This window comes from Trichomycterus rosablanca, chromosome 14 (genome assembly GCF_030014385.1).
Source record: "Trichomycterus rosablanca isolate fTriRos1 chromosome 14, fTriRos1.hap1, whole genome shotgun sequence".
Classification (NCBI taxonomy): domain Eukaryota; kingdom Metazoa; phylum Chordata; class Actinopteri; order Siluriformes; family Trichomycteridae; genus Trichomycterus; species Trichomycterus rosablanca.
In genome coordinates, this window is record NC_086001.1 from 15,070,603 (window position 1) to 15,097,940 (window position 27,338).

A 27,338-nucleotide genomic window follows, 5' to 3' on the forward strand; every position below is an offset into this window, starting at 1 on the left:
GATGGATTTCAATACAATGATTAGTCATTTATATGAAGGAAGAGAGAATTTTGGACTCTATTCTAATTTCTGTACACTCAGGACTGACTGATCTGTTTAAGACTATCAGGATATCAGTCAGCCTTGACCAGTTTCCATGCAGTCCTTACTCTTGCGCACTAATCACTGACTCATTTACTGTCAGGCCTGACTAATTTTCACACAGCAGTGACTCCTTTGCATTTGCATTTTATACCAGTCCTGTTACTTGTTTACTTGATACCGACTCTTTTTACACTCAGCCTAGTGTACTTCCCCACGCTATACTGGCATACTGGCATTTAGTACACATTGGTTTACATTTTGCCATTTGGTTCTGACTGACTGACTTTCAGTAACAAAAAAAATCCTGATTTCTGTCTATTGGTTTAACAGATACTTCTCTATTCTGTCATCCATGACTGAAGCAGATGTTGAAATTGCGTTTATTGATTTGCATTCTATTCAGACTGTTTTACTGATTTACAGTCAGCCTCTTTCATTTCGACCTCACTCCTCACATTTTTCCACTTTCATTTTAGTTCATTTTCTTTTTCACTCGATGAAATGTCATGTTCCTTTTATTCATCCTGTTTAATGTGCTCGATATTTTTCTTTCTCTCAGGGATGGGAAGATCAGCAGGGAAGAGATGATAGATTATTTTATGAAGGCCAGCTCTCTGCTGAACTGTAAGATGGGCTTTATTCACACGTTTACAGAGACCACTTATGTCAAGCCCACTTTCTGTGAACACTGCGCCGGCTTTGTGAGTATTTTTGCAATGTGATTTATAAATAAATAAATGTAATAGATGGATACTATATAATTTATGAGCCATTTATCATTTTCACAAACTGAATGTTGCCTTCATATACTCAGCTGTATACAATATACAGTAAACACTGTACAGAATAAGCAATATATAATATAAATACAAATTATTATGTCACAAAACTGTTAAGCACTTTCACATTACAAACCAAAACGACTGGTAAATTAAAGAAAGATTTAAAGATAAATTTGTAAAAATGGTCTGCATGTATGGTGTGGGTAGTAATTTAATTCACTGGACAGATAAATGGATGATAAAATGGATTAGACCATAGCTGGGTGAGATCATTAGCGTGTTGGACGTCTGACACCTAGTTGCCCCTTCTTTCTTAACAAGCTCTCCACAAAATGTTAAACTGTGTTTGTAAGGAAAGTGTGTCCATCCAGTTAAAAGAGCATTTTTAAGGTACCAGGCATTGCTGGCGAAAACACATTTGCAATTGATGCTTCAATTTAAACTGTTCACTGAAGTCAAGGTTAGAAAAGGGCCCTCCTCAAATTGTTGCTGAAAAAACTTGGATTATTTACACTTATTTGCAATAGGCATGGCTGGAATACATGAATTTAAATATTGGTAGGGGTTTTCTCATAATTTTGGCCACATACTATAGATAGACAAATAAACAATGAATGGATGGATAATAGATAAACATTAAAATGATGAATTTACCTAATTTGTAACAGATGTATCATAATTTTTCTGTTGAGGGAATATTACTTTTATGGTCTGGATAGACAGATGGATAGACAGATGGATGAGTAAAGGGATAAATTGTTGGTAATTATTGGAGTTACCTGCTAGTGGTGAATTTCCATGCAATGATGGTGTTAGCTTTAAGCCTGTGATAGAATGTCAAACTACCCGATGTCTGACTGGTACACATTTCACAGTGGAATGTTACTATTAAGCCCTGGATGGATAGATGGATGTATGCCTGGTTCAGTGGGTAGATGGATAGTGTGGTGCATTTGCTCACATGAGCCAGAACACTGTCAGACAATGTGGGTTGTAAAATAATGAAGTACTACTACACTGTTTTCTAAAATAAACAACAGTCTTGGGAGACTCATTAAACGTGCGTTCTCATACTGGCAATATTTTTTTCTCATAGTTTTAACTGACAGCGGTCCAAGTACCGATCCCAAACTCCTCCACACATTCTGCTGCTTTGCTGCTCTTTCTACACTCTTTGTTTGTGTTAAAATTAAAACAGTTTCTATCCTTGAGAGGAGTTAGTTGCATGACATTCTTCACGCCATCTACTTTGAATAATGCTAGCTATTGATGCGGGTTCGATATGCAATTGAGCACTGCGATTAGATGGAAGCCTGGAGCGATATCAAAGGCGGGTTAGAGGTTCTGTACTGGCATCATGACAGAGGTGTGTATTAGTATTGTGTTATTCCTGTTAGTCTCTGTGTGTGTTTTCTCATGTAATTAGTAGTGACCATAAGGGTGGGCATATGTATTCGAGTGTACGTACACTGTGTTCTCAGATCTTGCGCTGAGGTGTGTCTGATGTACTGGTCAGTCTTTCATGTATTGTTTATGCTGCTATAGTCTTTCTATCTTTTGATCCTGACCCGCTTCCATTCTGTCTTTATCTGTGCTGCTTTTCTGTCTCGCCCGTGTCCATCTCTGTGTCTGTGTGTCGCTTTTTAAGGCAGGCTCCAGCATTGTCTAGTATCTGTGGTGTGTGACTACCATGGAAATTTCTACACATTTTGGCATAAGAACAGTTGACTTGAAATGGGTCAATTCATCAGGCATGTAAATAAGGTTTATAGAACAGCTTCTTCATTTTATTTTCTATTTACACTTCTGGTGATGTGGACATAAAAAAATAACTCGGGACCAATTGAATTGCATGGCTTACCATACATTACAACATCAGTGCAATTGAATAGATACTGGCATTGAAAAACAGAAGATTTTTACCCTTACTTTGTGAGCATTTGTATTACTAAAACATCTGGCCAGTTGTTTGGAGATTTTTTTGGTCTGAGTTGTTTAATTCTCAGTATTCCTAACCTACCATTGCCAAGAGATAAAGATATAAAAATTCCAATTTGACGATGCTGCCTTTGTCATTTGTCAATTAACATGAAACCAGCAAATCTGAGGCATCTTCAAGTTTCTGCAGATCTTAAAGCGGTGGTTAGTCCTGACAAGCCGGTGGACTGAGACTGAAACTGAACCAAAAGCAAAAAAAGAATACAATTTGTCATTATAACCAGATTTTAATGGCATATTTTTGTTGTGAATACATTTTCAAGTAATATATTGTGTAAAGTATTTTTTTACTTAACAAGCAAATTTGCGTCATTGTCCAATAGCATGTCCAACTGCTGTGATTTGCTGACCTCTGAAATGACCAAAACAAAAAACAAAAAAACTAATTCTGGTGTGATGACAGATTTTGTATAATATTACTCAACTGGACTAGAAATTATTTTAATTAAACATGATTCTCTTTAATATTGCTCCCAAATGTAATGTACAGTGGGGCCAAAAAGTATTTAGTCAGCCAGTGATTGTGCAAGTTCTCCTACTTAGAAAGATGAGAGAGGTCTGTAATTTTCATCATAGGTACACTTCAACTATATACATCCCACTGTATACATGGGATTTTGTTTGGTAAACAAGGTAAACAGGAACACTGGTAAGCATTTTCAAAGTGGACAAAACCCTAAAAAATCCCAACTTAAACGTTTGCACAGCTAAGTGCTAAAGTATATATTAAACCACAATGACAGACCTTTTTCATCTTTAATTTTAATAGGTTAACCAATTCATTTTGCAAGTCAATGTGAAGGTTTCTCATTTCACAGATCAAAAATGTTTACCATAATGCATGTAGCCCATGGAACACTTGCAGCCTTTGACACATAAAAGTGTAGCATGTAGTTTGATTTCTTAAGTCTTAAGTGTGATTTTTATACATGAATGCACTTGTTCATCCTCTGCTGTGGCCCATTGCAGCACAGCTGAGAGATTACTGACAGACAGACTGCAATAACTTAAAGCTATTTGTTGTTCTTTTTTCTAGATATGGGGGTTTTATAAGCAAGGATACAAGTGTAAAGGTAAGACACTGTGTTGTAGAGCTTGTAAAATGAATCATTACTTCTCTAATTTATATACAGCTGGTATCTCTTCTCACACTTCCCTCTGTGTGTACTAAATATACGAAGTAACATCATTAGCAGTGGTGAAGGACATTAAATCCACAAATGCTAAAATGATATATGATGTCAAGATATGTCTGTTGTCTTAACCATTGACACAGACAGTAACTCCTCATACATTCTCATACATTTGCCTTTCATTAACTGCTTAACAACAGATCCAGTTTCACTAGGCAGGAATCCTCTGGACACGGTGCCAATCCATCACAGGGCATTGGCCGAAGATCGAGACAATAATGTCTGTGTTGATGCCTGACCTGACAAAAACAGATCGTGGGCTAGCATAATACACGGCTGTGCCACTCAAGCACCACCAATATTAGTACAGTGTCATCTAATTTTGTTTGGCCTTTTCCTAAATTCTTCTATATTTTATAGTTGATACACCATTGTTATGGACCTTTGAAATAATTTAAACAAGACAACCTGTCAATGGCTGACCAAAACATGCAGATGATAAATGATTTAAATGATCATTTTATTTACTGAGAGAAAAGGTTATTTAACACAGACTGACCTTTTGTATGTACAGAGTGGTTGATGTCAAAGATCCTCCTTTTATACCTTTTAATTATGATTCCCTCACCTGTTACCAATTCACCTGTTATTGTGGAACACTTAAATATTATATAAGCTATTATATATACTTTCCACTATATAAATACAATAAAAAATGTATATGACATATTGTGTTGATGTAAAAATTTAAAAGTAAAAGTACAAATAAATTAATAAAGTACTAATAAAGTACTAAATAAATTAAGATTTTATTATCTGTTTTCATTTTGGTTAATAAGCAGAACTAAAATACAAGATTAGAATGAACTTGTCTGTATTGGGCAATGTAAAATTATAGTGTCGGTGGTGTATTTATCAGAAAATGACGAATCACTCTGAGTACTTGAGCAGCCTCCAAGGAAACCACTTCCTTTTGTTAAAAAATAAATAAATAAATAAATTTTCTTTAGAGTCGACCTAATTTTACTTACAGTCATCTTATTGTCTTATTTTTTGACTAAATATTGAAATTAACCTGACAGCTCCAAACAGACTTTGGCACTGGATGGAAAGCATTTATAAATAAATAAAATGTAATAAATATAATAAAAATTTTAGAAATAGATACATACACCGATAAGGCATAACATTAAAACCACCTCCTTGTTTCTAACCTCACTGTCCATTTTATCAGCTCCACTTCTTACTGACTGTAGTCCATCTGTTTCTCTACATACTTTTTTAACCTGCTTTCACCCTGTTCTTCAGTGGTCAGGACCACCACAGAGCAAGTATTATTTAGGTGGTGGATCATTCTCAGCACTGCAGTGACACTGACATGGTGGTGGTGTGTTAGTGTGTGTTGTGCTGGTATGAGTGGATCAGACACAGCAGCGCTGCTGGAGTTTTTAAATATCGTGTCCACTCACTGGCCACTCTATTAGACACTCCTACCTAGTTGGTCCACCTTGTAGATGTAAAGTCAGAGACGATCGCTCATCTATTGCTGCTGTTTGAATTGGTCATCTTCTAGACCTTCATCAGTGGTCACAGGGCACTGCCCATGGGGTTGCTGTTGGCTGGATATATTTTTGGTTGGTGGACTATTTTCAGTCCAGCAGTGACAGTGAGGTGTTTAAAAACTCCATCAGCATTGCTGTGTCTTATCCACTCATACCAGCACAACACACACTAACACACCACCATAATGTCAGTCACTGCAGTGCTGAGAATGATCCACCACCCAAATAATACCTGCTCTGTGGTGGTCCTGGGAGAGTGACCATTGAAGAACAGCATGAAAGGGGGCTAACAAAGCATGCAGAGAAACAGATGGACTACAGTCAGTAATTGTAGAACTACAAAGTGCTTCTATATGGTAAGTGGAGCTGATAAAATGGACAGTGAGTGTAGAAACAAGGAGGTGGTTTTAATGTTATTGCTGATCAGTGTATATAATAATGACATATAGAGACAAAGAAGAAATGGGTGTTATGGTGGGACAGCTGGCAGAGTGGAAGCCACACAGCAAAATCAGTTCTGAGAACCTGGGTTTGATACTCGCCTTCAGTCACTGTGGAAAGTTTCTCATGTATTCTCTGTATTCCCACAGGTTTTTAGTCATATCCTCTTTTCCTTTTACCAAGAACAAATGAAAATAAAAAGTATTTGGTAAGGGAAATAGAGAAAGGGTCTTGACTGGCCTAAAAATGAATGCAAAGTTAGAAACGGGTAGGTTGGAAAACACCACTGTGCTCACAGTTTGGGAATTTCACACCAATCTTGCGTCACTTTATTCACATGGGAGGAAATGCAAAAAAATGTATGCCACTCAAGGCTGCGCCTGCACCTGCATTGCAATTTTAACAAGTGTCTGTGTGAAGTCCCACTGATGTTTCATGCTGCCTGTCATTACTGTAGTACCGATTGTCTCTGCTGATTAGTTTTATGCATTTTTTTTTTCATTTTCATCAGTCTGAATTGTCATTTATGCTTTCTCGTCCTATTTTCTACTCTGTCTTTATTTTCTTTTTTATGCACAGTCATGTCAAACTTGCCGTCCATCTGCAGGCTCATGATGGAGTCCGTCTCTTTAGGTTTATGTGTGTGTGTTTGTGTGAGCCATTGTGTGTGAACCTACGTTCCTTTTTCCATCCTTTAATACATTTGCCTTATTATTAAATGTACACCAGCCAGTACACCATTCATTATGTCCAATCTCACTATCGTGCTAAATGAATACTGTAGAGTTTCTGACTAAATATTCATTCTTTGCCTCTGTAGTATACACCGATCAACCATAACATTAAAACCACCTCCTTGTTTCTACACTCACTGTTCATTTTATCAGCTCCACTTACCATATAGAAGCACTTTGTAGGTCTACAATTACTGACTGTAGTCCATTTGCATGCTTTGTTAGCCCCCTTTCATGCTGTTCTTCAATGGTCAGGACCCCCACAGGACCACCACAGAGCAGGTATTATTTAGGTGGTGGATCATTCTCAGCACTGCAGTGACACTGACATGGTGGTGGTGTGTTAGTGTGTGTTGTGCTGGTATGAGTGGATCAGACACAGCAGCACTGATGGAGTTTTTAAACACCTCACTGTTACTGCTGGACTGAAAATAGTCCACCAACCAAAAATATATCCAGTCAACAGCGCCCCGTGGGCAGCATCCTGTGACCACTGATGAAGGTCTAGAAGATGACCAACTCAAACAGCAGCAATAGATGAGCGATCGTCTCTGACTTTACATCTACAAGGTGGACCAACTAGGTAAGAACTCCAGCAGCGCTTCTGTGTCTGATCCACTCATACCAGCACAACACACACTAACACACCACCACCATGTCAGTGTCACTGCAGTGCTGAGAATGATCCACCACCCAAATAATACCTGCTCTGTGGTGGTCCTGTGGGGTTCCTGACCAGTGAAGAACAGCATGAAAGGGGGCTAACAAAGCATGCAGAGAAACAGATGGACTACAGTCAGTAATTGTAGAACTACAAAGTGCTTCTATATGGTAAGTGGAGCTGATAAAATGGACAGTGAGTATAGAAACAAGAAGTTGGTTTTAATGTTATGACCACAGAACCATTTGTTTTCATTTTCATGTTTTACTACTGCTTTATCGTAGTCACGGTCATTGTGGGTCCAGTTTCACCAGAATCCAATGCAGGGCCTCGACCACAGCTGGGTGACAGCATCAGTGGAGAATCAAATCCTGGATCCCAGCTGTAGTAGGCTAGGGCTAAATCTACTACTGCCACTACTTCTACAACTAATAATTATAATAATAATAAAGTTTTTTATGGAAGAGTTTCATGGAAAAAAAATCAAAGGTTGCCTAAATCTCAACAGGTGAAAACAACAAGATACTGTCCTACAGAGCGTGCAGGTGCAACTAAGGCATGAACACCATACAATCCAACAACAAATAGGCCATCAAGCAAAAGCCCACCAAGAATGGCTTTTAAAAGTATCTCCCAGGTGCAGTGCATTACCACTGATGAAACATAGAGACTGATTAAAGAGACCACCATAGTCTTCTGTGCCTCCATGCCCCGTCTGCCATTAGTCGCAGGGCCGGTAGACATGATTTTGCAATCTGACCCCACTGCTGAACCCACAGCAGGTGGGCCCATTACAACAGTACCGGGATACATTTTATCCATGCCAATCACACAAACTATAGATGCTATAGAATCTAAGGTTTAAAAGCACTGATTTTTGTTCCTCCAAATGTAGACTTGTCTTTTTTTCCCATTTTCCACACTCCCCTCCCCTCTCCCCTTTTGCCTCAGTATGTGGTGTGAACTGTCATAAAGCGTGTCGAGCTCGGCTGGTGGTGGAATGTCGCAAGAGGACGAAGAGCATCAGTTATGAGACTCCTCCCGCCCTTCAAGCTCGATCTCACAGCTTTCCTCCTCCATCTAATGCACACACCAATCTTCAGGATACAGGTACAATTATTCACAAGCGCACACACACACACACACACACACACAGTTAAGCTTTGGACATATCTGAAACCTGAATGTTTCTGATGTACTGATATGCGATGCTGCTGTGTTTATAGGTGAAGATTATTTTTACAACATCAATAGCAATATTGTGTCTTTAACTACATTCTTAGTTTACTTTTTTTAACGGACGCAGTGGCTTTTTGATGCACGGGCAATACATTATTGTGTATGAGCTGTCATGGCTCTAAAAAATGTTACTATAAAATAATGGTATAATGTGCTTTCAATAGATGCCAGGAACATTCCTTATATAGTCATATTCAATTTTCTTGAGTGCAATTTCCTCTGCCGCTGCATACCCCCATTTTGACCAAGGAGAGTCGCAGACTATCACGCTCCCACGTGTATCACGTGTACAGTTGCTGACCGCTTCTTTTCACCTGGCAGAGATGGTGTCCCACAGAGAGCAGTATTGTGTATGAAAAGCCACACATTATCTTCCATGATTCAACGACCAGCCAGTAGAGGCCACAATTGCAGCAGCAATAAGTGTTTTGTGTGGGTGTCCACTTGAGATGTCAGCTTGAGATGTCAGTTGTGGTGGGCTATCGCATTCGATCACTGGGTCACCTGTGTGCCATTGCTAATTTTTTATGTCAAGTCAAGAAATGTATTTGTATAGTGCTTTTTACAGTAGACATTGTCTCAAAGCAACTTTACAGAATCCAGGACCGACAGACCAAAACCCCTGTTGAGCAAGCCGGGGCGACATAGGCAAAGAAAAACCCCCTTAAAATTACAGGATGAAATTTTGAGAGAAACCGGACTCAACCTCCTTGGCATGCACATCCTTTGTAACATCCTCAAATGATTTCCCACTTTGTGATACCTGCAGAATAGCTCTTTCTATTAGACACATACTGACTGAATGGACTAAATACTCACTTGAATGATGATCTCTAGCAATACCGAAAACTATGACAAAAATCTTAAAACAAGCCAAAATGGAATCCTTAATTTCTTAACAAAAATGGTGTAAACGAGTGAATTTAAAGAACAACATAAGAACAGCACTTGACAAGAATGACAGACCAACATGAAAATTATGTATCCTTCCTGCCATGAATATAACCATGGTGTCAGCACGGCATAAAACAACTAAATAAGTAAAATAAATAAACATCCTCAAATTAATTTGAGGGACTATTTGCACAGTTTTATAGATCTTCTTAGCCTGTCTGACTTAAGCTGAGCTAACTTGGGCCCTATGTAAAACAGAAAGCACAACAATAGACACATTTACACATTCTAATTATCAACTAATGATAAACCATGGTTCTACATTTGGATAAAAGAACTTGGAGTTAGGGTAGTAACACATCCAAATTTTGTATTAGGATATTTTTATGCACTTTTGTTCTGGATTGTTCAGGATGTTTGAATATGTGTAGTTATTGAGCCTGTACAGTTTAAAAAACTTGCAGAATCTATGCTATGGCATTAAAACTGTTTTAGTGGTTAATAGATATTTTATGCAGGTTTTCCTCTCTACATTCGTAAGCAATCTGAAAATGCTATATACAGATTAAGATCAATAATGCAAGGTTATAAATAATGATGCATATGCAAGCCTGCAACAAACCCTCAATGCATTTCCTAATCATTGCAAGAATAGCATTTTGAATGCTGGCTTATGTACGTATGCTCACAGTGATGCAAACATACAGCCTCTTCGAAAAGTAATTTGCAATTAAAATCTAATATAACAATAATACTGTGTGTATTGACACACACACACACACACACACACACACACACATGCACGCACGCACATACTGTTGGAGCTGTCAAGGCTTGGGTGAGTCAGCACCACTAATTGCTTCCAAGTCTTATAATGCTAAAGTGTGTGTGTGCACAAATTGGCTCCAGAAGGTTCCATATCACCCAGCGACAGCTAGCTTCATCTGCCGCTTCGTCTCCAGATAATTTTTCTATTTCCAGACGAATTACATCAGATTAGCATTCGTGTTGTCTTTGCACTTTAAGGAAAAACTGAAAACAGCTTCAGAGTGGCACAAACTTTATGACCTGATTATGAAGCTCAGGGTAAAATAAAAAGAGTAATAATGAAAGAAACATTTATGTGAAATTAAATGTGGGTCTTTACACCAAAATATATTAGCATTAATACACATGAACACTGATGTTATGTTTGGGGTTTAACCTTTTTTTAATTTTATTGCATATATCTACTAATTTACACATAGTAACTTTGGGCTTGGCAGCACAGTGATGCAGTGGGTAGCGCTGTCACCTCACAGCAAGAAGGGTCTGGGTAGCAAGGGTACATTCTGTGTGGAGTTTGCATGTTCTCTCTGGGTCTGTGTGGGTTTTTTCCGGGTGCTCCGGTTTCCTCCCACAGTCCAAAGACATGCAGTTAGGTCAATTGGAGCTCTAGGTGTGAGTGTGTGTGTGTGTGTGTATGTCAATACACACAGTATTATTGTTTTCTTGGCCTTTAAATTTCTGCCTTAATTTTTTTATGTAAAAGGTTCCCACTGTTCATGATGTTTTCATAGGATTTAGACCAAGCATAAAATAAACCTGCAGGAAAAATATTTTAAGAATTTTAAATATTACAGATAATGAAATATGAACCAGTTGTAAACAGTGAGGAATTATCTCTTTGTCGTCTGTAGTGATCGCAGAAGAGGATGCAGAAGCCGTGGGAGAGAGCATGTATGACGTTCATCTATAATCTAGGTACAAGACCTTTCCAAAAGTAAATATACATTTATTTCCTTTAACTTCAGATGTTTTAGAAATGTGTTTCTTTAGTTTTGCACTAGGCGTCAAGATCTACCAATTTAACATCTACCAATATAGACAGGTGTCAGACGAGTGTGATAAAAAATAAAGTGTCACAAGACGAGGGTCTCAAAGGTGTCAGATGAACATAATAAATAATAATAATAAAAAATATCCTTGTACAGATCACTTTACTTGATGGTTTAGAATAACAGTGAACTAACAATCCCAGCTTGGGCTTTATGTCATAAAATCATGAACATTTTTTTTTTTTAATGATGAAAATTGTGATGACATGATAAATATAAGCAAAGCTGATCACAATAAAACCTAAACCTAACAAGCAGAAACATTATACGCTGATGAGCCAGGACACCTGCATGATATGCTGTCAAAACAGCTCCAAACCACCAAGACATGGACTCCACAAGTCATCTAAACCTCTGGTGGCATTTAGTACCAGGACATTACCAGCAAGTCCTTTAGCTAATGTACATTGTGTGGATCATCCTAAGGTACATCTTAGTGCCATAACATGCACATGTGCCCGGCTATCCATGTGAGCCTGGAAAAAACAGAATTCATGGAAATACATCCTTTAAAAATGAATCAATAGTCGTGTATTTTAATGTTGATGCAATTTAACCATTGAATGTTATTATTGCAGTTTATTTGCAGCATGATGTCACATAAACAAGCTTGAGCAACCAGGGAAAGCCACAGATTGGACTGGATGCTTGGTTTGTGCACTAGTCTCGAAGGCTATTTGTGGCTGCCTTGTGGAGGATGTATAGGAAACACAACAGAATTAAATACACAAGCTTTCGACGAGACTACGAATGCAGTTCGACTACAAGGACCAAACTGGCTTGTTCAGCAGCTTTGAGAATAAAATTATGTCAGCATGCTTCCATCTTGTGGACGAAACCAGCAAGTGTCCTGCACAGCTGCCACTTCTTCCTCATCTTCAATGTGATAGTAGGATTTTTTATATATGCATTACCTAGCTGTCATTGCAAAAATGGGTTCCTGGTTATATTAAGGTAAAAAGAAATATAGCTGAAATAATATATTGGGAGACAGAACATTGAATATTCCTACAAAGAAAAACATTGTTTATCTGTACTGTACATCTGGTTACTATAATCTAAAGGTGCTAAGATGTCTACAGATCAGTAAGAAGCACTTGTATTTCCTCTCTTAAGTTGTTTACTATTTTAAAAGCTAGATAATATACGTTTATACAATATATTATGTATTTTAAAGCAGTCTGTGTAAAAAAACAATACATCACAAAAACACACATGCTAATGAATGAAATCCTGGCATGCTATTTTTTTGTAAATTCATATTTCATGTTTAAGTCTAGTTCACAAATATGACAAACAAAAGAAAAAAAAAGGAGAAAAGAAAGATGTACATTATCATAACAATATAAGTCTGAGTGATGTTGAAGAATATTTTTTATCTTGGTAGTTTTTATAACAAATGTTATAACATATATAAAATCCCAGTTATCAGAACCTCACCAATAACTGAGCGATGAATGTAGACAATCCAGATGATATTATCATAAACATTTTTTAAATGTTAAGGGTGTTGTATTTTGGTTGTGCCGTATGTCCTTGTGTAACCCAAGTGCACTAAAATGTTTTTGCCAAATTATGCTAATCTTGGTATATAATCTAATGTTTAATGGTGTAATTGTTACAGTGTAATAATTTATTGTGCTTGTATCACATTGTCTTTTAATAGACTAACGGTAAAAATGAAGTATAAATGTAATCTTGTGTGTCCCTTCTGTCACTTTTTACATTCACAGGTTAATTGCAGCCTGCATATTCACATACACATACATACACTGATCAGCCATAACAATAAAACCACCTCCTTGTTTCTACACTCACTATTTTATCAACTCCACTTACCATATAGAAGCACTTTGTAGTTCTACAATTACTGACTGTAGTCCATCTGTTTCTCTACATTCCTTTTTAACCTGCTTTCACCCTGTTCTTTAATGGCAGGACCCCCACAGGACCACCACAGAGCAGGTATCAATTAGGTGGTGGATCATTCTCAGCACTGCAGTGACACTGACATGGTGGTGGTGTGTTAGTGTGTGTTGTGTTGGTATGAGTTTATCAGACACAGCAGCGCTGCTGGAGTTTTTAAATACCGTGTCCACTCACTGTCCACTCTATTAGACACTCCTACCTAGTTGGTCCACCTTGTAGATGTAAAGTCAGAGACGATCGCACATCTATTGCTGCTGTTTAAGTTGGGCATCTTCTAGACCTTCATCAGTGGTCACAGGACGCTGCTCACGGGGCGCTGCTGGCTGGGTATATAGTGAGGTGTTTAAAAACTCCATCAGCGCTGCTGTGTCTTATCCACTCACACCAGCACAACACACACTAACACACCACCACCATGTCAGTGTCACTGTAGTGCTGAGAATGATCCACCACCTAAATAATACCTGCTCTGTAGTGGTCCTGGGGAAGAACAGCATAAAAGGGGGCTAAAAAAAAGCATGCAGAGAAACAGCTGGACTACAGTCAGTAATTGTAGAACTACAAAGTGCTTCTATATGGTAAGTGGAGCTGATAAAATGGACAATGTGTGTAGAAACAAGGAGGTGGTTTTAATGTTATGGCTAATCGGTGTTCATATAAACATATATCAATGCCACACTCATTGCTTATTTTTTAAAAACACTGTCCTTTCATATTCCAGCTTGACTGAGCCTCTCTACTGAAGCACAAGGTGAAGCCCTGCATATACAAGAATTAAAAAAAGAACCCAAGAGCAAGTTAGTTAACCAAGGTAGGGACAATACTGTGGTTAGACCCCACTAACAAATTAGTAAGGTGAAACAATAACAATAGCAAACTTAACAAATAAAAGATAGGATAGTGCAGAATTGAGAATGAGTTGTCTTAATGTGACAGGCTGCTCCAGGCATCTGTGAGAACTTAGTTGTCAAAAAAAAGGAAGGATAGGAAACCCTCAGAACCAACCGGGAGTGGCAATGCATGAGTGGCACTGCAATAACACCAACTGGTGCAACCAGCACATAATCAGAGAACTTGATGCTCATGCGTTCACTGTGTGCAAGGTACAAGTTTACAATTAAAGATTTGCAATAAGATTTATATATTAGTAGGCAATTTTGTCAAAATCCACCTTAAAATCACAGTTTTGTAACAATATCTAACTTGATCATATAACTTGATTATGGCCACACTTAAACTGATAAATTTTAACGACATACCAGATGTTCAAGTCGCAATCAAAATTAATCAACCCCCATTGCAAATTAATGCAATCCTTAATTACTAATCAGGTAAGCATGAAAGTTTTTGCAATATGTGTCTAAAGTTGTATTGTGTACACAGAAGCCCGTTTAGTAATTCAACAGACAAGTGTTTACTTTCCTTTGTCCACTGGCTTTGCATCAGTGAGAAAAAACCTTGACATTATAAGTTTGATACAGAAACAGCAAGGGCAGAGTAAAGGAAATAGTATTAATATAGTATTTTTTGTTTATATTTAAATATAACTTATAAACTATAACTGTATTTCTATTGTATTTATAATTCAGTAATATAAGTCACTTATTTAATTAATACTTCTTTTAGTCAAAGCCAGCTTTGCTCCAAAAATGGTCACACCTCTTACTAAGTCCAGCCTTGTGCATTTGTGCCAAGTCCCTTAACTTAAGGGTCATTAGGTTGTTGGTCTTGAATTCAAGAGGCACGGTGTGAATTTCACTTCCACAGTTGAATTGTTCACCCTTTTCATTCACCCTGAATGTGTGACTGAAGCACACACAAGTGAGTGCATGTGCCAGAGATCTTCAAAAAACTTCTTGATCAAAGGAGGAGGTATTTTCCTGTGACAAAAAGAACCCTGTCAAGGCTACGAACATCTCTAGCTAAAACCCATAAATAATAACAGCCATCTCATCTTGCTTTGAGAAAGGAGACTTCTGTATTTAACATCAACAAAATTCACCGTACTCCTTCAGATTCATATTTGGAGTGTTTTAATCTCAATTAATTTACTCCGCACGCTATCATTATTCCAGTGAAAATACTAAATAAGCAGTATTTTGACCACTTTTATTTGACACTGACACGTACTGGCTTTGCAGATCATACGTTGTGCTTCCCAGGGATCCCGACCGAGACGAACAACACAACTTTGTTCTGTAATTTATTTGTAATTTACGTTTGGGCATTCTCAAGCTGTTTAGGTCCCATGTGCTACTACTGTTGTCTAGCAAGCTGCTGCTCTGTCTTTTGGCTGTTGCTGTGGTGCTGAGGGTACTGACTGAGATGTTTGACTAATGTTTGTGTGAAGGGTGTGTACATGACCAACAAATGTTGGCATGCAAAAAGGCGGGACTTAAAGAAAAAGGTTAAATCTATGTAAAAATGTACAAAATAAATGCTACAAAAGCCAAATCCTGGCCAGACACATTTTTTTGGTTTTAAAAAGATGTATGTAATAGGTCACCCTATTTTAACTTTTCAGTTTTACTAATAGCTATATCTTGCTCAGGACTGCAATGTGTCCTGGACCACCTAAAACACCAGACACAGGGCAGGAACACACCCTGAAAAGGGTGCCAGTCTATCACAGGGCATCACACTCCCAACCCACTTACTCACTTATACGTTTGCAGCAAAACAGTACTATTTTAATAAAATATCAGAGGATGTTTGGGTCATATATAGACAGCTGAGGTACTGTTTTAAAGCTTAGAATCTTTACGTTTTAAACATATTAGCTGCATTTTCATAATTAAGTATTTAAGTAACATTAAATATCAAATAGCATTTAATAAAGTTATAAATAATGATAAAAAATAGGGCTCACTTCTAATCTCTAAATCTTTTTAAATAATTTAAAAAATAAGACATAAAAATATTTTTATATACAGTATTCTAATATTTTAATATGTTATGCACATTCCATTATAAATTAGCTTTTACTTCTATTTTCTGTGTGATTAGAAATTTGGTTTATGCAATTTCAGGAGTGCCATGTAAAAGTCACATGAGAGGACTGCTTGATCATTTAATTTTATATTACACTAGTGAAGCTTTGTAAGCAGAAGTAACAGCAGTCATCACCCCGCACAAAATAGGTTTAAAAACATCATGCATTATGTATTCATCAGGCCAATTTGTACCTTTATTTTAATTTACTTTGTATTTTCAAAAAGCGTTTTTCTCTGTCAGCTGTACAAAATGTTCTTTCATGTTTAGGATGTAAATTGGCCTAATGGACATATAAATCAGTGAAGAAACAGTCATCATTAACTCAGGCCTTTAAAGCACTCTGTCAGTGTTTATCCTTTCTAAATGCACATTAATCTTCTGACCAGTTCAGAATTAGCATCTTCTTTCATGTTCAGGGCTTCATTATTGTGCTTTATGTTATTTAATGACTGAGACTAGTTGAATTTTGTAAAATAATCTATTTTATTCCATTTTCTTTTTTATCAACCACTTTATGCTGGTCGGAGTCACTGGGGGGTCCTTTGCCACTGAGAAAACACTGGACAAAAGACTGCGTAAAAAGCTAGAAATACCCTGTACAGGGCGCCAATCCATCACAGGGCTTTAGAGATCATGTTTGTGATGGCTGATAGATCCGATTAGAATCTCAGTGGTAGCGGACTAGCATAGCAGACCGCAGCGCCTCCTGAGCAAAAATGATATAGTCTACATAGTAAATGTATTCCCTTTCAAGTGAAATCAAGTTATAAAATGTTGTTAAAATTCTAAATCGTTTTAATTCATTTTACACTAAGTTGTTTTAACTACCCCAACAGGTGTTGGTGTTGTGCAGTTTCAGGGCTAATGTTCAATCATCACCCCAGAGTATTATTTCTGATATTTTACATGTTCTAAATACAAATGTATATACACCGATCAGCCAAAACATTAAAACCACCTCCTTGTTTCTACACTCACTGTCCATTTTATCAGCTCCACTTACCATATAGAAGCACTTTGTAGTTCTACAATTACTGAATGTGGTCCATCTGTTTCTGTACACTCTTTGTTAGCCCCCTTTCATGCTGTTCTTCAATGGTCAGGACTCTCCCAGGACCACTACAGAGCAGGTATTATTTGAGTGGTGGATCATTCTCAGCACTGCAGTTACAATGACATGGTGGTGGTGTGTTAGTGTGTGTTGTGCTGGTGTGAGTGGATCAGACACAGCAATACTGATGGAGTTTTTAAACACCTCACTGTCACTGCTGGACTGAGAATAGTCCACCAACCAAAAACATCCAGCCAACAGCACCACGTGGGCAGCGTCCTGTGACCACTGATGAAGGTCTAGAAGATGACCAACTCAAACAGCAAAAGATGAGCGACCGATGAGAGTCTCTGACTTTACATCTACATGGTGGACCAACTAGGTAGGAGGGTCTAATAGAGTGGACAGTGACTGGACACGGTATTTAAAAACTCCAGCAGCGCTGCTGTGTCTGATCCACTCATTCTAGCAGAACACACACTAACACGCCACCACCATGTCATTGTCACTGCAATGCTGAGAATGATCCACCACCCAAATAATACCTGCTCTGTGGTGTGAAAAGCAGGGTGAAAGCAGGCTAAAAAGTATGTAGAGAAACAGATGGACTACAGTCAGTAATTGTAGAACTACAAAGTGCTTCTATATGGTAAGTGGAGCTGATAAAATGGAAACAAGGAGGTGGTTTGAATGTTATGGCTGATCTGTGTATATTTTTGCTCTATGCTCTGTGTTTCACTGATAGATGGGATGGAGGAAGGTGGCCCACAAAGTGCATCTATCTAGTTGGTACAGCTTGGAGACAATGAGAACATAAGAAAACACAACATGCTGTTGTTAACGGATCATTTTATTTATTATAGAAAAATATTGTGCAACACCTTTTTAGCTCTGTGAAAAATTATTGTGTGTGCCAGTTTTTGCAAAAAACAGTGCAACCAAATGCTTCAGATACCTGAAGATCAGTCTTTTACAATACTTTAAAGCAGGTCTGGTCCATTGCTGCAGAATTAATTACACTTATCCACACTGGAGGGGTTTTGAGAATTGTAGGTCTTTTGAACTGCCTGGTAGGGGACCTGCCAAAGCAGTTGATGAGAATTCAAGTCAGGACTTACATTCAAATTGATGGCATTTAACAGACGCTTTTATCCAAAATGGCTTACAATTGTTACAATCCAAGCAGTTAAGAGCTTTGCTTAAAAACCCAACAGTGGCAACCTGACAGTCTAGTAACTTACCATCTGAGCTCCACTGCCCTCACTGGATTTTGACATGGCCATTTAAAAACTTTCACTCTTGTGCTTTGGATTATTGCGCATGAGCTGCAGATCACAATAACCAGGCATTTATTTTTAGGGTTTTTATTTGGGAGAGAGCAAAATTCATAGCGTTGTCAACTTTAGAGCCTTGCCAAGATGCACCATGTGCTACCTTCTTCTTTTTCCTGGACAAATGTAAGGGTTTTTTTCCCCAGCAAGACAGTGTCAAGACACAGTCTGAACATGTTACAACGGCATAGCTTTGTAGTAACAGGGTGCTAGTCTGCAGGTGCTAGACTGTGCTAGACAGGGCATACCTGTCTCCCAGTTTTTGTTTGTTTGTTTATTAGGATTTAACGTCATGTTTTACACTTTGGTTACATTCATGACAGGAACAGTAGTTACTCATTACACAAGGTTCATCAGTTTACACAAGGTTATATTGAACACAGTCATGGACAATTCAGAGTCTCCAATTCACCTCACTTGCATGTCTTTGGACTGTGGGAGGAAACCAGAGCTCCCGGAGTAAACCCATGCAGACACGGGGAGAACATGCAAACTCCACACAGAAAGGACCCAGACCGCCCCACCTGGGGATCGAACCCAGGACCTTCTTGCTGTGAGGCGACAGTGCTACCCACTTAGCCTCCGTGCCGCTCGTCTCCCAGTGAAAATGCGTTGTGCTTTATAATGCACAACATATGACAACAGAGACAATAGAGAAACACTATTCATGTGTTTTGCTGAAATCACAGGGTAATACAGTTAGCTATCTAATAATCACATGAGAAAGACTTGTAGTGAATGAAGCTATCATTTTACTGTTGAAAGCAGCTTCTCGAAAATGTCTTAAATGTGTCTCTGCTAGAGGTTTGCCATTAACCGAACATGGTGCTGATTGCAGGCGTGCATTTGAGAGTGGGACTTTGTCAATAGCTCATTTAGAGGATATTATTGCATTGTGCTGTTTATGAGCAGGCCATCTAGAGTTCAGAAAAATACAGCAGCAGCCTAAAGCAGGATCTTTAATCCTACTAAATTCATTAGGTGAAGTGGGGCATTGGGAAATGCCTTTCTAACATCCTTCTTTTTTAACGCCATTCATAGCAGCATAATTGGAGACAGGAATGGACCAGTTCCATTAAACCATTCTTCTATGTGCTCTGTGGAGTCCCTTTGATAGACTTTAACCCGATTTTCTCATCTTTATTGTCTACTGCGGAGAGATAATGCTTACTTCAACCAAGCCTTATTGCTTTTCATTTCTTTATTCCTTTCAAAATATACCAATTCATATTATGCAAATATGTCCTGATCGTGCCAGCAGTTTATCTACATACCACCAGTGTGCATTTACTGCCGTCTTCACAGTGAAATACAAATCAGTGCACTTTAGATGGAGCTGTTGAGCTTTTATGAACTCAGGGGATCACGGATGGCAGGTGATTGGTAACCCTGCAATATTCTGAGATCTCTTGCTGGACAAATAAAAGAGGAATGTGTAAATATACTAACACTTGCACAGGGGTGAAATGAAGCAGCAATAAATTAAAATCAGATTAATTCTATCATTTACTATCCCTGTCTGAAAACATATCTATGTCTGAAAACATGGTTTGAATTATGGAGGATATTTGTAGATATAAATTTATAACATATATGAAATACCCATAATAAAATGTACATGTGTATGTACATATATTAAACATGTCTGTAGGATTAATTATATGAAAACAGCCTATTTCAGCGTAACGCTGTTGGTAAAAACTGATTCTGACTTAAAGCAATTAAAATATATATTTAAAAATGCACCCAATGAAACACATTTAATGCTTTTAAATGTTTTTTTATTTCTTTTAACGTATAATAGGTCTTCAAAATCTGCTCGATTTTTCTAGACTTCAGAGCAATATTAATTGAGTTGGCACAAATTAGATTTGTTCAGTTCAAATTTGGGCAAAAAGGCTGCAAAACAAGCATCAAAACCTTGTTTTAAGTTAAAAAGAAGTTGACTTTCTGGTATTAAAAGATTGTATTTGGGTGGTGTAGTGGGATAATCTGCTAGCACGTCCGAATCTCTGCTCTTTTTTTTTTTCCCAATTTTTATCCCTATTCTAGTCATGTCCAATTACCCTGATTGTGTCCTCTATACTGATTCGACCCTTTTGGTGCTGACTGAGGACGCCACTGAACTGACTTGCGCCCCCTCCGGCACGCAATCAGTACAGCCTGCATTTTTCACCTGCACGAGCCGAGTTCATACACCGAGAGACACTGCGCACGGAGGGTCACACCCCCCTCAATGTTATTCCTCAGCCCTGTGCAGGCGCAGTCAGTCAACCAGCAGGGGACGCAGTTGTACCAGTTATGAGGACCTATGCTCCGACTCTACCCCTAAGCCCTTGAACAACAGCCAAACGTTGTTCATACTGCCGCCCAACCCAGTCGAAAAGGCAGAGCTGAGTTTCGATACGATGTATCTAGAAACCCAACTCTGGTGCGCTAGCGTACTTTACAGCTGCGCCACCTGAGCGTCCGAATCTCGGCTCTTTATATTATATAGATGGATGTTACATACATGTCAAAAAATTTTATTACACATACATGAGCATACATATTTCTATGGGCCACACATACAGTATATGTCAATATATAAAGTTGTTCCAGTTTCTAATAGGTTGAATACATAGTACAAATATGGGCATATATGTTACATATAGAAATTTACATGTACATGTATTACATTTGTGTATGGGCAGTTTAGCCACATCTATTGCTAATAGGTATACAATAAAGTTACATGCTTCCACCCTTGTGGCAACAGTCAGGCAAAGACTTGTCCTGTTTCAACATGGGCACAAAGTAAAGTCCAGAAATACCTGATTGGACAGGTTTGATGTGGAGGAGCTCCAGTGACCTGCACAGAGCCCTGACTGTGAAATGAACTGTAATGTCAATAGCATGCCAAGCCTTCTTGTTTTTTCTGTGTCAAATCTTTAAATACCCACTGACTATTTATAACTGGAATGAGGTTTTACAGACCAATTATTCAAAATTTTAGCTTATTGTGCATATCTTTTTGTATGCCATTGAGATGGTGAAAGAATGGCTCCTCTGTGTGTGAAGAAGTAAATGTGACGGTCTTTTGCTGGATCAAGGATTGGTAACTTGACCCAAATAGACTACCACAACATTTTGTTCTGGTCTACATCTATTTGGTCATGGGGTTCATTGCCATCAAGGCCATGCTTTACAGTGTGTACAGAGGTGTTTAGTGTGGATGTCTTATGTTGAAACATCTGTTTTTGCTTTTGCAAAAAATACATTCACAGATCTTCATCTGACCATAAAGCTTTCCTCAAAAAAGCTTTTCCTTTCTTCATGTTATGAGTTCATGTTATGAGTTTAGTTTTAAGGTGCCATATTTGTAATGGAGGCTTCTAAAAGTTTTCTAAGATCTGTACAAAGCTTTACTGACTTTCCCATTGTAATTGTTTTACAGGTCACCAGCTGCAATCAATCAGAGTGACTAATTAGAAATAAGAAGACTATCCTGCAAGGTAAAATGATAGAGAACTTTCTATAGCACATATTTGTCATATTCTCAGAGCACCAACCATACATTTACAAAAAGTTAAAATAATTAAATGTGTTCCAGTCAGTCACAGAAAAAGAGATAATGCAGAAATGACTAAAATTTAAAGACTGCTGTAACTTATGTACCTTACAAATCTATGTAAACGTTTGCCCTTAAGGGGGCTGGTAGTAGTAAAATCATAAGAGGTAAAAACTAAGCGACATATTTTTATAGGCAGTCAAGAGAACATTAAAACCCCAGGGTGAGTTAGCTTTTTTACCTTCAGCAGTTTTATAACGTTGCAGTTTGCCACAGGGAGTTTTATATATTTTCTTACACAAGTATGAAAACGTTTTCAGTTTCACCTGACTAAAAGAACTGCATTAATAGTAAAGAGCTGCTTGTCAAAAACATGGAACAGTGTCTGCAGTGTTGATGTGGTGATTGCTTTATAAAGGAGCAGTCAGGGTGGCGCAGCAGGATAATCCACTAGCACACCAGTGCCGAGATTCTGAGCTACCGGTCGGCTGGGCGCACTCTAGCAGGCACAACTGGTTCTGCCTGCAGCAGAAAAAATTGGCCTCCAGTCTGCTGTGTGGTAAAGGCCGGACTAAAGGGTGGGGTTTTAAATGTTGTATAAGGACCTTTGTTGCCCAGGGTGCCTGTACAGAAACTGGAGGAGTGCGGAGATCGGGGCGTACACGAAACCATACTCACGTGCAAATCCACCAAAGTATGGGAGAATAAGAAGGGATTGGTGGACTGCACACATGTCAAAGGAAGTGTGTGTCAGGTGAATATACACTCACCATGGACACCATCGGGGTCCTCAGCAGCTGCAGAATTGAGAGAAAAAATAAAGGAGCAGTCAGTGTAGTTCTCCTATTAAGTTAGACATAGAATACTTTACCTCAGGACTGCATATTGGTTACAAACATCAAGGGTCAAGTGCTAAGCATTTCCCACTTCTATGTAGAATAGGGATTGGCGTTTAGCACAAGGTTTATTTACTCTGGCAGTGGCATGGCTGTGACAGCTGTTTCCAAAGTCTATCAATGACCAGTTCATTACAGGTCATCACACACTATTCAAACCTATTTACTGATCTACTCAATAAATTTCACTTTGTAAAGATGTGACTAGGTGAGGCTACATAAAGGAGGAAACAAGTACCCTGGGTTTGTGTGACAACCATTCTCCCAGCTCCACCAATAACCATCTGGATCAACCACTAAACATGATTGTGTGTTGCTTAAAAATGCACTGGTACCCACCCAAGGTGTGTTCCTGCCACATGCACCCAGTCTACTGTAATTTGCTGTAATTGTGGGTCATCTTACAGCAGTTCTGGGGTCCTGGGTTTAATTCTTACCTCTGAGCACTGTATGTTAGGAGTATTGGAGTATTGCATGTTCCTGCAGTGTCCATGTGGGGTTATTCAGTCTAAGTTGCCCCTGGGTGTGAAAGAGTAAGGAGCTGTGTGTGTGTAGTGTTCTGCAAAAGACCAGTCCAGGCTGTATTCCTGCCTTAAGTGCAGTGTTTCTTGGTGACACTGAATGCACTGTGAAAATATTTTGGTATATATATAATAAGGCATAACATTATGACCACCTCCTTATTTTTACACTCACTGTCCATTTTTTTAGCTCCACTTACCATATAGAAGCACTTTGTAGTTCTACAATTACTGACTGTAGTCCATCTATTTCTCTACATACTTTTTTAGCCTACTTTCACCCTGTTCTTTAATGGTCAGGACCCCCACAGGACCACCACAGAGCAGGTATTATTTAGGTGGTGGATCATTCTCAGCACTGCATGGTGGTGGTGTGTTAGTGTGTGTTGTGCTGGTATGAGTGGATAAGACACAGCAGCGCTGATGGAGTTTTTAAACACCTCACTGTCACTGCTGGACTGAGAATAGTCCACCAACCAAAAATATCCAGCCAACAGTGACCACTGTCCTGTGACCACTGATGAAGGTCTAGAAGATGACCAACTCAAACAGCAGCAATAGATGAGCGATCGTCTCTGACTTTACATCTACAAGGTGGACCAACTATGAACGAGTGTCTAATAGTGGACAGTGAGTGGACACAGTATTTAAAAACTGTGTCTGATCCACTCATACCAGCACAACACACACTAACACAGCACCACCATGTCAGTGTCACTGCAGTGCTGAAAATTATCCACCACCTAAATAATACTTGCTCTGTCGTGGTCCTGACCATTGAAGAACAGGGTGAAAGCAGGCTAAAAAAGTATGTAGAGAAACAGATGGATCACAGTCAGTAATTGTAGAACTACAAAGTGCTTCTATTTGGTAAGTAGAGCTGATAAAAAGTAGAAACAAGAAGGTGGTTTTAATGTTACGGCTGATCAATGTATTACCCACTTCTGAAGTCCATATATTATTATTCATTTATTTGGTACATGGTACATGTCAGGTGGAGTGAGCAGTAGGGAGTACATCTTTAAAGATTGTCTGTGTGGGTGTTTCTTTCTTTCTTCTCACAAAACCTACAGAAGGGGGTTTTTAAATTATGCCTAGGTGTCAGTAGGTAGAAGTATGTTATCCTGTAACAGATTGGAAACCACCCTAACCATCATGAGAGGTTAGTAAAAAAAAAAAAAGGTTAATTAATAAATAAATGCATGATTATGTTTGCTACAAATCCTGTGCTATGTACGAGGGTTCAGATGACATGACTTTTCTACATACTTTTCCTTCTGATGCATTTCTCCAGCGTCACACCAGCTTTTTAATGCCATCAGCAAATTTTTGGTTGAGCGTGTAGCCACTGAAATCTTCACATGAAAATCTTCTTTCCCTTAAAGCTTCTTTGAGTGTCCAAAAAAGTGGAAATCAGATGGCGCTAAATCCGGACTATAAGCATCTCAGTCTCTCAGACATGACCAGTTACTGCTCCTCCCACCCTCAACGTTTCCAACAAAAATATGTGTGGAAACTTTTGAAGATCCCTCGTGTTATGCTTAGACTAAAAAAAGTTTTGAGTCTACTAAGCACTAAATAGTTCAGTTTTACTATGCATGCACTCTTTTAAGACCAAAGGGGAATTGGACCTGTGGTTTAGCCGAAAATTAGCTGTAGTCCAGTCTTTTCCTATTCTTTCTTTCACGATGACTGCCTGGTGTCATTTTGAAGAAATGAGTGATATAAATCGAGCTAGCTCCAGCAGACACCTCCAACTTTTTTTAATTTGCGATGGTGTCGGCCAAGAAGAGTACATTTCCCCAGACAGACCTGTGCAGTAGCACTTTTGTTCCTGGGAGAGCTCGATGTGGGGAAACTCTCCTTCAGTTTTCGAACCCATTTGACGGCAAGGACGAGCCCACTGATAAGTCGCTCACACAGACCTCCTGTATTGTGCCGCTCAGAAAACTCATTTACGGGCACTAAAAGCAGCACCACCTCCAATTTCACTGACTGTCACTGCAAGTGAGATTTAATTTTAAGACCTGACCCTGTAGCCCCATCAACATAGCTGAACAAAAGATGTCCAGAAAGGATGCACATAAAGGTTTCAAATCAGCCAGTGAATGATTGTGTCTTCCCTGAGATTCTTCAGCAGGACTGGCACAGCATTGTATTTGATGCAGCTTAATGTTTAACACATCAATACAAAAACTGACTTATTATAATGCTTTTTTATCCACCACCTGTTTCATGTTTACCGGGTAATTTCACTTTTTAAGAGGTTTGGTTGATTTTCAATTTTTAAAAACAACTTTTTTTCTAGACATTAAATAAATAAAAATCTTTTGTGTTTGCTGCAACAGGTTTCATTATAAAACATGTTGCCACTGGTTTCACACAAGTGGAAAGTTAATAAAAGCACAGGTACTTATTTTTACTATTAATGTGCTCCTAGACTATCGATAAAGATGAGATTCCACCACTTGAAAGATATGCAGGATGATCTGATAGCAGCAGGAGCAACATTTATACAAAAAACAGTAAGAATATTTGCTTCTACATCTTATGCGAAACATCTCTGCTAAAAAAAATAATAAAATAAATAAATAACCAAAGAGATGTACAACCCCAAATCAGAAAAAGTTGGGACGGCATGGAAAAAGCAAATAATAAAAAAACACAGAGTTTCTTACATTTACTTTGACTTTTATTTGATTGCAGACAGGATGAACCTGAGATATTTCATTTCAGTTTTATCTGCTCAACTTCATTTCATTTATTAATAAACATTCATTCCCACATTTCAGGCCTGCAACACATTCCAAAAAAAGTTGGGACAGTAAAGCATTTCTTACTTTGTAATGTAAAAGACATTTTGGCACCGAGGATACCAAGTGATTTAGTGTTTCAGCTTTTATTTTGTCCCATTTTTCTTCCGCAGTCATGCCTTTGTAATGTGTGCAGCATGTGGTTTTACATCGTGTTGTTGAAAAATGCATGAACATCCCTGGAAAAGATGACATCTTGAAGGCAGCATATGTTGCTCTAAGATCTCAATGTACTTTTCTGCATTAATGCTGCCATCACAGAAGAGTTAATGACCTTTGCCAAGGGCACTGACACAGCCCCATACCATGACAGACCCTGGCTTTTGGACTTGTAGCTGATAACAGTCTGGATGGTCCTTTTCGTCTTTGGTCTGGAGCAGATGGCGTCCATTTTTTCCAAAAAAGAGCTAGAATGCTGATTCATCTGATCACAATACACATTTTCACTGTGTGATGGTCCATCCTAGATGCCTCCGAGCCCCGAGAAGTCGACACCGCTTCTGGACATGGTTAACATAAGGCATCTTTTTTGCACAGTAAAGTTTTAAGTGGCATTTGTGCATGTAACTCTGTATCGTAGAGCTTGACAAAGGTTTGCCAAAGTAATCCCTCACCCATGTGGTTATATCAGCTATTGTTGAGTGGCGGTTCTTGATGCAGTGCCGTCTGAGAGATCGAAGATCACGAGTGTTCAGCTTAAGCTTGCTCCTTTACGCACTGAAATTCCTCCCGATTCCTTGAATTTTTTAATGAGATTATGCACTGTAGAGGGAGAAATATGCAAATCCCTTCCCATCTGTCTTTGAGGTAAATTGTTTTTAAACATTTCAATAATTTTTTATTTTATT

The 27,338-nt window shown here is 38.5% G+C and overlaps 1 protein-coding gene across 9 annotated transcripts in view; it reads left to right on the plus strand.

The window, feature by feature from the left end:
* The window catches only part of LOC134326609 (RAS guanyl-releasing protein 2-like), an 84,447-nt gene that overhangs the window by 49,647 nt on the left and 7,462 nt on the right, over nt 1–27,338 (plus strand). The window contains exons 13-21 of one of the 9 annotated variants that reach the window (XR_010014543.1): nt 644–785; nt 3,901–3,937; nt 8,347–8,505; nt 11,208–11,290; nt 11,984–12,294; nt 14,056–14,145; nt 14,271–14,437; nt 22,147–22,204; nt 26,118–26,202. Coding sequence is in view for 4 of the 9 variants with exons in the window: in XM_063008769.1 (XP_062864839.1) it covers nt 644–785; nt 3,901–3,937; nt 8,347–8,505; nt 11,208–11,266 (397 nt within the window). In the remaining 5 variants the exon portion in view is untranslated. Of the gene's footprint in view, nt 1–643; nt 786–3,900; nt 3,938–6,820; nt 6,891–7,193; nt 7,265–8,346; nt 8,506–11,207; nt 11,291–11,346; nt 11,499–11,983; nt 13,102–14,055; nt 14,146–14,270; nt 14,438–22,146; nt 22,205–26,117; nt 26,203–27,338 lie in introns of those variants that run through there. The other 8 variants (XR_010014542.1, XR_010014545.1, XR_010014544.1 and 5 more) reach the window with 8 other exon arrangements.